Below are 16,754 nucleotides of genomic sequence, written 5' to 3'. Positions count from 1 at the left end.
TATGTTGATAGTTCCAGTGTTTCTAACCAGAGCCCTTTGAGATGTCAGAGAAGTGGGAAAAGGTTAAAAAAAAAAAAAAGAGGGAAAAATCCATCTGGGACAATTACTTTTTTCTGTACCCTTGTTTACAACCTAATGCATCACCCAGTGAAATCAATATAAACCATCCACTGAGAACTGCAGTGGGTGAAGAGATCACAACATCATCTAGATATATCATATGAGGCATAATTTGCCTGGTTTGCTTTCCATCTTCACTAGAACTCTCAAAGCACTTAACAACACAAGCTGAAAAAATGGGGATATATGCTGAGATCTGAGAAAGTCCATCACCTTCCTGGGGCCTTGCGTATAACCCAAATAAAGACAAGGTGGCTCTAGTCATCCCTTTATAGAGATGTCCACCTGTGTTACACCTGGATGAAAATCCATAGCAACTTCAAGATTTGTTATGAAACCTTGGTTACCAAACATATTTCTTGGTATATGAGAAGAGACTGAGAGGTGACACTGAATTTCTTGCCTGACAAAACTTGCTAACTTCTGTGTCTGAAGTGGCCGTTCCCAGTTATCTGGTTCCCCTCAGGTGCTCCCCAATTGGTCATGTAGAGCATGAGTGTCCTGCTGTCAGACAGCGCCTGCGTACGTGTGCCCTGAAGACTGTGAGCCAGATGGTAAAGAGCACAAGCTGTGAGGAGAGCTACAGACAGCAAAGGATTATAACTTATATCAGCAAGTTTTATCTCCTACTTATGTTTTGTTTTCCAAATGAGGAAGTCTCACCTGCTTTGAAGTGCCTATTCCAGAATTTCCAGAGGGGCTAAATCTATTATCAGTGCCAGTAAGTGCATACCTGGAGGAAAAACTTACTCATAAACAGCAGGTTTGCAAGAGCAGAGGGCTGACCAAGCAGAGGAATGAGGAAGAGCTCTAACAGCTACTCATTTATAATGCATAGAGGCATGAAAGTGCACATCAGCTCTGCTGCTGTACCGTGCGTTAGTGTACCTGAACAGAGCACTTTCCATCCGAGGACCTACCAGCACTTTACAGCTGAGCTCTCAGTAATAAACTGTGACATTTCAAAAATGGGAGAGCTATGGCAAAACCAAACCAAACCAAACCAAACCAAAAACTAAAAAGAAAAAGCCAGCCTGGGGTCTGAGATAAAGACATGTAGTGTAGGATGATCTCTCATTTGACTTTTACTCAACAACTCATTGAAATGCTCCCGCTCATACAAATGGAGACCTTTTGTGTTCAGGGACCTCTCAGTTGCTCTCCTACTTCTCTGTATCTCTAAACACATGGGTTTTGTCTATATTGAGTTCAGGAAAGCACGACTGCAGTTAGAAAAGAGGGGCTGTGAAAGAGGAAGAATCCACAATGATGGTGACTTATATGCAGGGTATTAAATGTATCCTTAAAGACACAGACATTGGCACTGCACCAGGAAATGCTGAAGAGCTAACTGCCTCTTCTTTTTTCTAATCAAACAATTTTGATGCAAAAGATTTCATAGTCAGCACTGACTCCTTAGCCCCAAAACAAAACAGAGCATGCTTAACTTAAACTAGTAAAATCATTTGTAAGATTTTACTGCTTACACCTAAAGCTAAGCCTCCTTGGCAGTTTTGTGGTTTTACAGACATGTCTTTCATGTTCAAAAAATATTTTTTTTTAATTTGGTTTTCAAGTGACCCAAACAAACCCACCAAGAAAAAGTCTTATTGTATCAGTGGAATCAATGAATATAAATTTAAGATCACTGCTGTCAACTGTGTGAAATTAATTGTAAAAACAAAGGAAAAAAAGAAAGTAGAATTCCAGAAACCTCTTTTTACCATCAAAATTGTGCAAGTATTACAAACTTGTTTCCTGGACACATACTGCCGTATCCATGGTTCACCCTCACCCTTCAATCTCCTCTCTGTTGGATAACAGAAAGAGCAAAGTTTGACAGCTGTCAGCAAACACTGACAGACCCTATCAGGAGCTGCTCAGCCTTTCTGCAATCTCAAATCTGCAAGCCTTGCCTGTCTCACCTTGTTGTTCATGAATATGTTTTGAAGGATGCAAAAAATGTCTTTGTTCTTTAAACTGGATCAATATAGTTTCTTGAGAAAGGTGGTGAATTTTACCAATATTTTTTGCATACAGATTCATCCCCAAAAGCTGTTTTTGAGCATAGTGCTTCAATATTGGAGCCAGATTATGCTGATCCTGTGTCCAGAGAAACTTTCCTCTAGAAAAATTGCTACCGAATTCTCTCTCTCTTCTCCCCTATCTCTCACTCCCTCCCTTACCATCTTCCTCTCTCTCATTCTCTCTCTGATTATCTGATAAAATGGAAAGAATTGTAACAGATTACTGGTAATCTCAGAATTTTACATATTTTACTGGCACATTGACTAATGGTGTAGTCTGTCTAACATACTATTTTCCTACAGCAGTGTTTGAAGAACTATTGATCTATAAATTTGATACAGCTCTAAAGTTTTAACATTGTATTTCTAGATTAGTCTGTATTTTAATTTTGTTTTGAAGCCTGAGAAAAATGTATTTCTGGAATCCTGAATAATATTTTTGGTGATATAATACAAATCTTATCTTTTCTCCTAAAATTACCTAAGCTGCAGAGTAGTACAGACTGATGTCCAAAGGCAAGCTAATCACTGATACTTTACTTTTAATGGCATAGTAGCAGTCAATATATTCTAACTATTTTTTGCAGCACAGTGATGATCAGTACCTCTTATTGCAGGGTCCTTACAAGTGATGAATAAAACCAGAAGGATTATGGAGAATGGAGGGGCTTCTTTTATCAATGCATTTGTAACTACCCCTATGTGCTGCCCATCGCGTTCCTCCATGCTGACTGGGAAGTATGTGCACAACCACAACATATACACCAACAACGAAAACTGCTCTTCTCCCTCATGGCAGGCTACTCACGAGCCACGAACCTTCGCCGTGTATCTGAATAACACTGGGTATAGAACAGGTAAGAGACAAATCAACAGTAATTCTTTGTTTAAAGTGAAGATATTCAGCAATGGGTCTCGAATCACTGCCTAAAATGAAGCAACTATTGTCCCAAATTGGGTTTACAGAGCAGAGGTTTAGTGTTATGGAGAGGGAGGGTAGTACTGCCTGCCGGTCCAGATCCGCAGCTAACGGCCGTGTAAAGAAGCTCACTTGTAACGGAGCAGCATATTTTCACGTTTGGATGTCCCAAGTGGGAAATAAGCTTTTGGGCAGTTACACCTAGTGCAAAAGAGATGCATTTTAGTGGCATTGTGGGTCTGAACTGGCAGTTCCAGCCATGCTTATGGTCAGTATTATGGCCCGCTTGTGGACAGATGCTAACAGTTATGGAAGAAGATGTCAGGGCCAGGCTGGGGACTGGTGCCAAAGACCTCACAGGAGCTAAGTGCCTGTCATGGGAGTGAAACAAGGTGAATGGTATAATTTAAGCTTTGCCATGGGGCGGTATTTCATTTGCATTTTCTGAAAAGGAATAGAAACATGCCTTTAAGAAGGATTGTTCTGCTGTGCACCAATACGATTTGATAGTTTTCTTGTAAATTCCTGGTGGTTTTCCGTAGTCAGGAGATCCCTTTCCTGTCTACAAAGAGCTTTTCTTATTCCTCTCGTCTGCACTTCAGCTTGATGTAAAACCTGATTCATTTCTGCATCACCTATCCCCTAAGATTCAATCCGTAGACATGTCAGGCTCCAGCCTGACTTCCCCTTTGCAAGGTACAGGAGTTGTGCGAGGTCATCAGGGTGCAATTTGTCCAGAAACGTCGTTCGACTACAAAGACTCCCCTTTACAGGACCAACGAGGCACAGATCTCGGTGCCAATTCCGTTCCTTACAATGTAATTGGCAGCAAAGAAATTTGTCTCTATATCAGCGGCTTAGGCACAAGAACGGATCTCTTTCAAAACATATAGGAGGCGAATGTCTCCATGCTGTCTGCTTGTCCTAATTCTCTTAATGCTGCTATATGCAATGCCTTAAATTTATCTGCTTGTTTGCCATCTTTTCTTCACCAAACAGACAGCTCGCTCTTTTTTCTTCTGTCTCTCTGTATCTGTAGTTCTGGAGAGCTTCTGCATCTTGTTTAAAAAGCAAAAACAGACAAATATTTAACTTCTTTGGATCTGGTGTTGGCTCTGACACATGCGCTGAATAGTACTTCAGTTAAGTACTGGTTTTGTACCAGTATTTAACTGGTTTCGGTGAAGTTGCCACCTGAGTACAGCACTGCTAAACCTGAGTAAGGGTCAGCATCAAGGCTTTGGAGGAGAAAAAGAGGGGGGAGAGACTTTTGACAATCACTGCTAGAAAAAGTGCTGAATTCGCCCTAAAATATAAGCTTTGTCTCATGGCTTTTGTCTCAGAAATCCTTTCTGCTTGATCTATGGGTGCTTCATGTGGGACCTGGCTTTCCTGTTCTTAACAAAATTAGTATCTTATTGATTTGTAATCTAATACTTGCACAACTAAATGCCTCATGCGTAAACTGGATAGCTCTGTCACTAGCCCTCTCTGCCCTTCTGGGGCTAAACACTCTGCTTCGGGTATATCTTCTGCACTGCCTTGTATTATGAAGGCATGTGGAGATGTCTACTACATGCAGACTTGGCCCTATTAAATGGAATGAAAAAAGGGGTCAAAAGAAAAGGAAAAGGAAAAAAATCTCTTTCCAAAGGCAGGCAGAGAGAACATCAGTCCTAAAGCTGTCAGGGTAGGTGAGTTTTAACAAGGGGCAGGAAGGAGAAAACAGAAATGGAGACAAATTAAAATACTTGTATGAAACTCCGATTCTGACCAAGGTACATTTTTTGACCCTATAATAATATGGCCCTAAAGAATTTATACATTTACTCCTTGTAAGATGAGCCTACCTTCTAATTACTCCACAATTATTTTTTGAAGTGGCAGCTTAATTAACAGCAGATCTTATAATACATTTTTCAAGGACAGTGTTGCTTCATTAAAAAGTCATCAAAAGTCCGCTAACCAACTAACAATCTACCCTTCACAGCTAGAAAGTTTAGTAAAATTGTAACGGCTCAAGAATACCTGGGAGTCAAGAATAATTGGGAGTGAAAAAGAAGGAACTGGGGAGAGAGAGTGGCTACATGCCACATAGACTGGTCATGACTCTGTGCTGATATTGCAGATGCTCTGGGTATTTACCCTGTGCATTTATACGTGTTTTGAGAGGAAATCAGTATCCTCCTCTATGGAAAACTGAGGCAGAGGAAGAGAAGTGAGTGACCCAAGGCCACTCACAGTTTGGTGACAGTCATGATAAGGCACTGGTCCAGTGAGCTCCAGTCCAGATGAGGCAATGTGCAACACCTCCAATCTGGTTCTCTGTTTGAAATGATGAGGATTTAGCTTTCATTTTTTGCATAGGATCAAATTATTACATAAGTTGGTGGAAATAAAGGTGTGGGGGAGTGTTTATATAATGTCCGTACTTCTGTTCATTCCAAATAGTTTCCAACATCTATAAAGCATCCGCTGTCTAAACCTGCCGCAGCCTTAACTAAACCCTCTATACTGCAGTTGATCACGTGTGGGCAGACTGCTTATGAGGGGAGTCCTGCTGAAGCCATGAGGACTCCCCGCAAGCACAGCAGACCATTTAAAGAGAGGTCTGAAATGTGCTCTAATAAACTGTGGTCATAGTTAGAGCCCACTGGAAAAACTGGCAAAGAACAGAATGCTTTTTCTTTCCTTTTTCTATTTTACTCTTCTACTCCTGTTCTACTCTGATGTGACCTAATGGAGATGTTGCATTTCATGGAAACACCCCTTTTTGAAGATTAGTACTAAATTGTAGGCTGGAACTGTGCTGGGTGCTTGCAGGACAGACAATAACACTGCCAAACCAAAATCACTTTTGCTTCTAATTATCATTAAAAAAAAAAATCCCCAAACAATTAAGGATGTTTCAATGTTTACAGTTTCCCTTACTCACAAGCTGATGCTAATGCAGCAATGAGCTAACTGCGCATCTTCCTGATTGCTGAAAGTCCACAAAATTGGTAATATTAAACTAGAATGTGTAGGAAATAGCAGGGAAGACACAGTAAATAGGTAGAAAGAGAAAACAAAGCAACTCTGGAGAGCTTCAGAGAGATGACATTTGTTTTAATTACATAGGCTCCAGCTGCTCATACTGGGGAGGAAAAAGGGTCACTCTGTTATCACTTTCAAATTTTGTGGAAATTGTGAGAAAAGCTTGAGAAGTTTTCTTTCATCTTGTAGTTTTTAATGTCAATATAGATCCCTTCAGCTATTTAGATTCAGAAATTTTATTCGTAAGATTATTAGATGCAGGAGTTAGTTAGAGATTTTGCTTTGCGCTTTCCAAAGTATTGGCTGGTTATTTGCTGTTCTTTCAGTCCTTCCTGCGGTACTTCGAAGTCTCTTGCTTTCTTTACCTTCTACTGTTCTGCCCCAGCCCTACAGCACGTAGCCTTGCCTCTCAGATGTGCTCTTTGGTGTTGTCAGTTCACACTGCCATTCACCTACACAAACACAAAGGAAAACTCCAGGAGTGCACTACCTTGGCTTCCTCCAGTAGGAAAGGAGGATTGTGCTATGTCTTAATAACCGAGCAGTAGCCGAGCATGATCTTAGCATTTGATAAGAGAGAGCCATGACAGCATCACAGCCAATATCCAGGAAACATAAATGCAACAACCATTTTATTGTTAAATAGCGTGTCACACTTTGTATACTGTGGGATTTTACATTTTTACCAGCTGAAGTTTCATCCCTTTTCAAATATGAAGAGAAATGTAAATTTAAAATTCTCACCCTGACTTAACAAGTGTATGCATTCAGAGCCCTCTCTGCTTAGTGTTACTTTAGAAAATTATTACCCTCTAATCCTCACTCCTCAGCCTTCACAGCCAGTGTAACTGCGCAGGAGACAACAGGAGTCTGCCCTGGCTCAGCGACCGCTGACAGCCTCACAGCAACATGCCAAACTCAGGACCAGGCTCCCTCCCTATGGAGTCCCACTTGAAAGAACAGAGATCACGAAATTAGGCAATTATTTGGTTATGTTTTTTAGAATTGTCTTTGGGAAGATGTACTTCCCAATATTTTATTTCTTGCTCAGAAGTATCAACCGATCAGAATAACATTCAGGATTCATGCATGCAAGTGTCCCGACGGCATTCTCAGCCTTTTGTGGGACAAAAAAGCTAACAGAAAAGTTACGCAACTTGAACATTAATTTCTAGATGTTTGCATTTGTAAAACTCAAAACTCAAAAAGTGACTAGACATCAAGATGTCACTATCTGGCATGTTTTGACATTAGTCACAGACTTCTGTGTAGTGATGAACAGAAATGGTCACTTGCTTGACATCTAGTTAATGTGTTCAACAGTTCACATCACCTTCTGATGCGTGTCAGTTGACATCTGTCACTTACGGAGTGTAGTGACCAAAGAACTAATAAAATGCTGAGATGAAAGCTAAGGAGTATTTAAACTGTGCACCATTCTCTTCTGACACACAGGGACAAGTTAATCTTTCATAAAGGGGGCAAAAGCTATGCCTCCTGAAGGTGTGGGCAGACAATGCGTTTCCTCTGGGGGCAAAGCCAGTGTGTTTCCTGTTCACAGCCTTACAGTACAATTCACTGCCAGCACACGCTATTTTTAATCTGCATCGTTTCAGTGACCTAATTTGTATCCTGCCTCATGCACCCTTTCAAAACTGAGAGAGTGACAGAATATGATGCAGGGGTGGGAATGAGTGAGCAGGGAATGAGTCCTGGTTTTCAGAATATTTCTAAAGTGAAAATAAAGAAAGAGAGAGAAAGAACTCCAAGCATTCAGGTTCTTTCTTAATTGGTATAGAAGAGGCTGAGGAGCATCAAACATAATTTAACTTGTAAATATTTTAAATAATTAAAAATACGCCTCACTTTCAGAATAAAATTGCACTTTCAGTCAAACTAACAAATGTATAAATAAAAGTGAAATATGTTGAATATATTGAAATAGTCCACAAAAAGTGAAATGTAGAAGAGGGAAAAGGCTGAAAAGGATAACAAGCAGGATTTTCCAGTTCTATGGTATCATGTGAAGTGAAAATGTTTTTGGTTTCTGTCCAGGACCTCATCAAAAACCACAGTATGTTTGCCTACTTATGCTTAAAACAGAATTTTGTGCTATTAAATATTGCACAGAAAACCATACAGTAAAAGATTTTTAGCAAGTTTACGCATTCAAGTGCTTCGTTTAGGAAAATCTGGGTAGAATATTGCCTGTGTAACTATTTCATCTCTCTTGTTCTTGTGGCCAAATGATAGTCGTTAACTACATATCGCTTTTTGGAGGGTGAAATTTCCTCAGTTTAAAAAGATAGACTGTTCTATCAAGTGGCATGATGCTGGCATCCGCATCAGCAAGGATGGAGGTCTCAGATCCCCTCTGCAAAACTCTACTGCTTTCTTACTGAGTTACTAAGCAGAGTGGGTTTTTATCACATATATGGGGGCTGGAGGTAGCAGCTATAGGTTTTCAGATGTCTGCTGAAAAGAAGGTACTAGTGAGACTCAGGAGTCGTTTCAGGCATTGTTGTGTCCTCCTCACTGTCCAAAAGCACTTCTGGCTCCTACCCTGTCAGGCAGAGCAGTCTCCACTCTTCAGTTTTCTCATCCCAGTTTTCTGGCCCTGCCAGACCTCACCTCCAGCTCTGCTCTGAGCCTTGTCCCCCGGCCTGTCTGTCCTCAAGTCGTTCCCACCCTCCCTCCCCTCCTGGCTCCAGTCAGTCCTTGACAGACACGTCCTGTTCCCACCGCTTACCATTAGCGATCTCCTTTCCCAGCCTGATCAGTAAATCTACTTCTCCCACCCACCTTGCCTTGTCAGTCAGCTTCTTTCTCCTTTCTGCACTCACGGTCCAGTTTCTCGGTTGACATTGCCAGTCCTGGGCTCCTAAGCCCCCGTTGCTTTTTCCCCCTTCTCAGCTCCTTTGCTGGATCTCCTGCCGTTCCCCAATGTCCTTTTCTGGTCACCTCCTGCTCTCTGCATTTCAATCAACTTTCTCCCACCTACTGACACCACTCACAGGTGGACAGGGAATAAAGTCCCGAGGTGCCGAGATCTCCAGCACCAACAAACTGCAGGGTTTTTTTTAAAACTGAGCAAACTCTGGACAGATTTTCACCAGGATGATAAAAGATGCCTCCTTGACAGAGAGTCCATCATGTCTTTGACAGAGTTCGTGCTCTCAGTGCAGAGCATGGAAGTGCTATCAAATGAAAGCTCGCATAATTTTTTTCAGATGTTAAATGCAATTCCTTTTCCATTACTGCGGTTCTCAAAGATGGCTACTGTTCGGGCTAAGAAGTTTCAAAAAATTCAGCCTGAGGCAGACATCCAGTGTGGAAAATTTCAGTCCAAGTATAAGAAAGTTATAAGCAACTGAAAACAGGGTCTTATAATGAGAAATGTCAGACAACATCAATACTGGAAAGTGCTACCAGCTTGGCCCATAATACAGGCTTTGTTAAAGACATCACCCAGGCTAACGATTGCTATATCAAGTTATAGGCTAATGCCTTTTGCAACTGCTGAGTTATAAAATCTTTAATGCTCTTTTTGGTTACAATGGTAAACCTGGCAGCAACTGGAAAAGACCCACAAAGCTGGAGAAAAAGTTACAAGACTGCGGTTAAGTTACAAGACTGGGAACTGCGAAATCTGAATAATATTCTTGGCAATGCCACAGGCCTCCTGCGTGACTTAGGTCTAGCTGAAGGTTAACCTCTTGGTGCCTCAGTTTCCTCACCGCATTTTTGGGACAGTGCTTATTTCATTTCCTAGGCAGTGCTGGCATGCTGAACTGGCTTTCTGCGCTTTAATGACGTGATACACTAATCCTCTGTAATTTTTCAACAGAAGGGAAAAATCAAACTTCTTGGGTTTGAATCTCTCGCTTGCATAATGGGAAGAAAGCAAGGAGGAATTTACTGGAATAATCCGGAAGTTGCAGTTTTGTTGGGCTCTGTCCCCAGAAGCACAGAATCACTGTGTGTCAGCCCTGAAATGTCATATAAACAGTGCTTTGCAACTCCCGTAAATGGTTTCCTGACTTTGTTAAAGGAAGTGGGCTGTCTACTTAAAGCTCTTGTCTGGGTCACGGTGACTAAACCTTACTGCAGCATGCCTTTTTGAAGGTTTGGGTTTGTTTTAAATCGGAAACATTCCCATAAGCCTCAACAAATAACAAGGGCGTAGAACATAATATACGTCCTTTGATCCGTGGAAGTGCAGAGATGTCTCGCCAATGGATGTAGCCCAATTCACCTGTATGCTAATCCACTAATGCTGACAGGAGTTAGGAGACTAATTCTATTGTGTAATACTGTAAACGTTAGTCATAAATGCTTGTAGAAAATACCGGGGAAAAAAAGTACTGGGAATTACGAGAATTTGAATCACATTCAGTCATAAATATCCTGGTTTCAAACTCCAGAGATCCTCTGGGTCAAATTCTCCTCGTCTTGCACCCACTGCAACCCCCTGGATCTCTTGGTCCAGTTCAGGACTCATTAGGTAATTGCTAAACGGAAAACAAAAACCCGTATTAAGGCATCTATTCATATTAGATACCAAACACGTATATTCTGCAGCCACTCCTGAGACATATAAATGTCTGTATAACTGTTCACCATGCCATGTGTTGTTGTTTGCATGAACTTAATTGAACATACTCACACAGAACACAATTATTCTGATATACTAAGCTACTCTACAAGTGTTTAAAAAATAACAATGTGTCCTGGGAACAGTTAGCAAAACTGCCAGAATGCAGATAAAAACTGTCTTATTAAAATGCAAAAAAATTAGCATTTATCTTTCCTGTTATACCTGTGGGGGCCATTACACGCAATAATGAAAAGATGTCCCTTGAAATGGCATTACTTTTTAATGAGGCTTTTACCCATTGAGTCATAATCTCCGTTTTATTAATTACAAGCAGAAATGGCTTCCTAAACCCTGTAACTGCTGAGCGCAAGCAGCTTCTAAAGCTGAGCATTCCCAGTCAGTACTCAGACTTGGGCAATTCAGCAAGTGTCGGGCTACAGCTAAGTTAAGGATGTGGGTTGACTCTACAAGCCAAGCATGTGAAGATCCAGCAAGGACATTTGCACGTCATGGTGCCAGCTCCTGGGCAGTTCCGTGACATGTTCCATAGCGCTTTAATTGTTTACAATCTTCTGGCTGACAAAAAACAACTAGGACACCCATCGTGATTACTTGCTGATTATTATTTGGCCCCGTGGACACTATGTGCTTTCCTTTTACTCTGGCACTTGTCTTCATTCAGAGCGTGAAGAGCCAGACACTAACTGCTGGTGCCGGGCTCCAGCTCTGACTCACTTGCCCTATCCTATACTCAGTGGTACTCAGAAAATCCCACGGTGAAGAGACGCAACTCTTGTGTTTCAGTAAAAGCCTGGCTTTTCCCTTCATCTGCCTAATTACTCATATCCTCCTGAGCTTTTGACCAACAAACCACTCTTGGTCAAAGCAATTTGGCAAACGTGATCCATTATCGCGGCTTCTGCTGCTTTACTAGTATTCAGGGCTTTACTGTACATTTGACATGGGAACTAGTTTAATCTACAACAGGGGGAAACATCTATTTCTGCAAACTGTCACTCAAGGAGCTGTTTAAAACTTGACAGCTCTGAGATTAGTTTTATGATAAAATACTAAATCATTGCCCACACAAAGGTGAATGGTTCAGGCTGTCAATCTGAAGTCTCATAACATGCACCAAAATATGGGGTTCAGGGGGCCAAAGGGGAGCTAACAAAACATTATTAAAGTTGGAAAACTAAGTAATCTAAAGCAAGGAAATTCCAGTATGAATTGGCCCCCACCAGCTCCAAGCCTCCCTTTCTTTTTCTAAATTCAGTTTATCTTTTCTCGTCCTTATGCCCCAGGTAATTTCATCTCTGCATTTTATGCTGGTGGCTTTCTCTCAGGTAATGCCTGAATATCAAAAGAGAGGAGAGAAGGAGAGAAAGAAGCTGTAACTGTTCTTTGTTTTGGTGCCAAAACTGAAACTGTGGGGACTTTCTCAGGTCCATAAAGGAACACCTTATGGTGACATTAAACTGAGAAGCTGTAGTAAGTCTTTCCTGATTATGTGTGCTACAATTTTTCAGAGCTTGACCATTTTCAGACAGATTTTCATAGCCACCTCTGTATTTACAAAGGCACTACATCAAAACCTACAGACACTGTAACTTCTTAGAGAAAAACTTGCCAATGGTTTTTAAATGGGCAAACCCATTTATTTTTCCCTAGCCTTTTTCTTGGAAATTGTTGAACTGTTTGGCTAAAATGTTCCAAAATGCAGCCTGAGTCAGATAGCATGGAAACTATCATCATTAATGACTGAAGTTTGGCAAGACTGTAAATAGCAGAGTTCAGGTCTCAGTATTAGTCAATCTTAATTATAGGTGGGGCTATCAAACCATCCTAGATGATAAATTGCCATAACTTCCATTTCACAGCTTGAAAGCCTCTGATCTTTGTGGGAGGCAGGTTGGCAGTAGAGTCCTTTACAGATGAACGCAGCACGCAGAGGTTCCCCAAGGTCATGCGGTAGCTGCTGATGGATCTGGGATGGCATTCAGGAGGGCTGACCTCAGATCTCCCCTGTAGCCACAGACTGTCCTTGATTTTGCTTGGCTGGGTAATGCTTCCTCTCTCTCAGTCACATCACTCTCCCATACTTCACTGTTGTCTCTCTCTGACTTCTCTTCCCCTTCTTCTCTTTCCTTGGCTTCCCTTCCCACAGTATTTCAGCCTTTACCCTCACACTTTCCCTGGACATCTGACTCTCTGAGAGTTTAACCCAGTTTGGCTGCCTTGGAGGAGAGGTATGGTTTCCATTCCGGGAGGCAATGGTGCTGGGCACATGTTCCCTCCCCACGGTCACCCTCTTCAGCTCAAGCTTCTTGACTTCTGGTTGGCCTCAGGAGAAAAAAGAAGAGCGGCTGGGTTGCTTTCTGAGTGGCTGTGGGAGGAAGAGCTGGAAGCCTAGTCTAGTGTCTGTAGGACTTGTTTATATGTCACATTCCACGTGGTACAGGAAAGTAACATTATATATGACTGTAACCTCTGGTTAGTGACAGTTGGCAGTTATATGATCCAATTGCACCATATTTATGTTGCGTCAGGCAAGTTTTAATTACGAACATTTTGATTTTTCCACCAGTTTTCCCAGGAAGTTCACCATGCCCACATCAATCAGATCTGAATAATTTAAGCCCTTCCACAAATGTGCTTTTTTGGTTAGATTGAATGTGTCTAGGTTGAATGTGAGGTTTTCCAAAGTGATTTCATTTCCTAGCAGGAAAGAAGTATGGGGGTTTGACGTGTGTCCCGAAGCCCAGCTGAGGCAGCGACGCTGGGCAGCAGCTCTCCGCGGGCAGGCCTGGCTGGCCGAGCCGGGGCCAGCAGCCAGGGCGGGGGCTGCGCACCACGAGGGGTGCAGTGAGGTGGGCAGCTATCGCCCGGAGGAGCTCTGTCCCTGGAAAGGAAGAGGTCTCCTCTTCAGGGGTGTCTTATTTTGTGAGCGCCGGGTGTACCTTTGTGCTGAGTGCTGGGGACACGGGCGACAGAACTGCTGGCACAGGTGACCCTCAAGGGGCTTGTAAACCTCAAGAAAATTAAAAATGCAAACACTGAAGTTACTCAGACAGCCCGGTAACTTGCTGGGACTGAACCGGCGCTAATAAATCCCTAAAAACCCAAGTTGCAGGCCCAGTCAGGTGTTTTGTCACCACACTTCCCAGGCGGTGGAAAAGCAGGGCAGAGCCATCCAAACTGACTTTTTTATCCAGGCCAAAGACCATACACAAGCAGCTAAAGAGCTTCCATACCCATCTGTCCCTAGAAGCAACACGGCTGCATTTGCCAGGTTGCCATGCCAGCGTTAATCCGCCCTCCCAAAGCCAGTTGGCCAGCTTTTGGTGTCTGTGTATCTTTGGCACAAGCGATTCACAACTCCCAGATAGCTGGGAGCCCACTCCATTGTGGGATTGTTTTCCTTTTTACTTCCTTCCAGAGGAATTGGCAGGAGCACCTGCAAACCCTCCTGGGCCTGACGGCAAAGGCTGAAAGTTTCAGTCTGAGTGGGTTCTGACTTGTCACCTGGAGTTAATGGAAAAAAATACACTTAGTTTGGCAGGCCAGGCAGAGGTAGTTGACCTCCAAGTCTTTGTCTCTTCGTTAGTTTTGCCCTAGAGAAGCTGTGGTAGCAAAGCAAGGTGGGGATTCCCTCTTGCTCTACCCAAACACGGCCCAGCAGGATGGAGATCTGGACTTCCCAGACCTTTTATCAAACATAGCCAGGTTGCTAAGCCCAAACATTCAAAAGTCAGAAGCCGAGCTCCAAAACATCACAGGACTTGCTTAAAACCACAAGGTGTTTCTCAGATGTTTCCTCTGGGCACTGAGTTTTTATTCCATTTTCAAGTGAAAACCAAGAGAAACATACTCATTCTAAAAAAAAACCCCGAAAATATTTCACGTGAGCACTAGATTCCAAAAGATTAAGAAGAAAACCTAAAGTCACGAAGGTTTTCAACTCTCATAAAAACTCTGGAAATAACTTATTTTAATTTCAAAACGCTCTAAGGTATAAAAAGAACATTTTTGATAAAGCAACTCTGACTCATTCTAACACATTTTATCTTCATTCATGCATGCTTTTGACTCAGACTAAAAGACTTGGATTGCAAAGCCTCATGTGTGTGTGTGTGTTCTTTTTTTTTTTTACCTTCACAGCTTTTTTTGGGAAATACCTCAATGAATACAATGGCAGCTACATCCCTCCTGGGTGGAGAGAGTGGGTTGGATTAGTGAAGAACTCTCGCTTCTATAATTACACCATTTCTCGCAATGGTAACAAAGAGAAGCATGGATTTGATTATGCAAAGGTATTTTCCAGACACATAAATGCTGCATCATTAATCCAAATAAAAATCACTTTCAGATAATCAATTAACCAGATAATTAATTAATTAATTAATTAACCAACTACAACCAAGAAATTGAGATGTCATTTTCTCTCCAGGGCATTGCAGATCAATTTCCATGTGAGAATATTAATCGCACAACGGAAGAAAGTTTCTAAGGGTTTTTCAGCACAGGCTGGTGATTCCTCCCTCCCTCCCTCCCTTCCTCCCTCCCTCTCTCTGCTAGAAAGTGATGGTTCTGTGGCAGAAGCAAATAGTAAATAAAGCCCTTCCCAAAAATAATTGTGCCCCTTGCACTACTGAACTTTAAAGTTAGCTGAGTGTTTTCAGTTGTTACCCACATAAGAAACCTTAGTTAATGCTGTTTTCCATTATACAGTGCACACACACACAAAAAGGCTCTGCGTCTGTGGTGTCAGGCTCCGGATATGACTATGAGAATAGATAAGCGCGAGAACACAGCCCTTGGAAACCTTCAGAGCTTGTTTGTGCTCTTGACAAAGTTTGGCAAGTATGCCAAGGTGACCTGCCCACTACCGTGAAGTTTCTCAGAAAAACTTACGAGTGCAGATCGCAGACTTTCCAGCGTGCAGAAAGCAATCTGGAATTTCCTCAGACTGTAGCTCACGGAAGATGATACAGATGTTGCAGCTGTGGTTTCTGACCCATGTAATGAGATTTTATTGGAAGTTCGCGATGCCTGTTTTTGATTTCCCCACCCGTAGAAATTACATGATACTAATTATATATTTATATAGAGGAAAAAAAAAGAAAATAAAGAATATCGGTTAGTTATACATTCCTTACACACCCTGTGTACGTAGCTAGACTAAACAGCAAACAGGAGGGGAGCGGATGCTTTGGGAAAGCAGTCATACAGGCATTTCACTTGAACAGGCCACAGAACCAGAAATTATCACAACACTGGTGCCTTGCACTCATTACCCATTTTGTACGCCAAAGGGTCACTCGCTGCCTCTTCCATATCCCTGCAAGGATTGTAGCAGCCAGGGCTACCGTGTGTGCTCCGAGCATGCTGCAGGAGAGGGGAAGGGGCAGGGGGGACGGGGAGTGGGCAAGCGAGGAGGTTGCAGCTGGTTGGCTTGTCCTAGCACCGACATGCGACACAGACCTTGTCCCTCAGGCTCTGCTTTTGCAGCTGTTCGGGGCCTCGAATCCACAACATATGATTAGTCATGCCTGGAAGTGCTTGAAATTACAAACATTGTCTCAGCACTTTCTCAATGAAGCTCGCACTAGACCTCCAGGCCAACAGTGAATGCTCCAAGGTGGCAGGTGGTTTAATTTAAGTTTTCATCTTTTTTTCTTAGTTCCATTTCCTCCCTTCCCCTTGTAGGCTTCCATTTGCCACCTTGGCTGTGGGTTAAGCCAGTTTATTAGCGAGTCACAACCTTAATCTCAGCAGCTGCACTGCTTAAAGTTGCACAATTAAATGAACAGAGCCTGCAGGAATTCAACTGCTCCCTGCATTCGCATTTGCAATTTCTTTGATAAAGATTTTTGCAATCTGTTGCCTGTTGTAGCTTTCTTCCACTTTGTACATATGCAAAAGTATACTCTGAACAAAGAGCACGCAAGAAATGTTTATGTAAACAAAAAACCAACGCAAGAGTCAATGATTTCTTGCAGTTAGGAGCCATTATCTTGTGAAAGTGTTTTATCAGTGAAATTCAAGAAACATA

The 16,754-nt window shown here is 42.2% G+C and overlaps 1 protein-coding gene across 2 annotated transcripts in view; it reads left to right on the top strand.

Moving 5' to 3' along the window:
• The first annotated feature begins 2,764 nt into the window (after positions 1 to 2,764).
• The window catches only part of SULF1 (sulfatase 1), a 61,252-nt gene continuing 47,262 nt past the window's right edge, over positions 2,765 to 16,754 (top strand). For both annotated transcript variants that reach the window (XM_075141680.1, XM_075141681.1), the window contains exons 1-2: positions 2,765 to 3,004; positions 14,861 to 15,012. In XM_075141680.1, coding sequence (XP_074997781.1) covers positions 2,779 to 3,004; positions 14,861 to 15,012 — 378 coding nt within the window. In that variant the 5' untranslated portion in view covers positions 2,765 to 2,778. The remainder of the gene's footprint in view (positions 3,005 to 14,860; positions 15,013 to 16,754) is intronic.

This window comes from Calonectris borealis, chromosome 2 (assembly GCF_964195595.1).
Source record: "Calonectris borealis chromosome 2, bCalBor7.hap1.2, whole genome shotgun sequence".
Lineage (NCBI taxonomy): Eukaryota > Metazoa > Chordata > Aves > Procellariiformes > Procellariidae > Calonectris > Calonectris borealis.
This window is presented reverse-complemented; position numbering and strand designations above follow the sequence as displayed.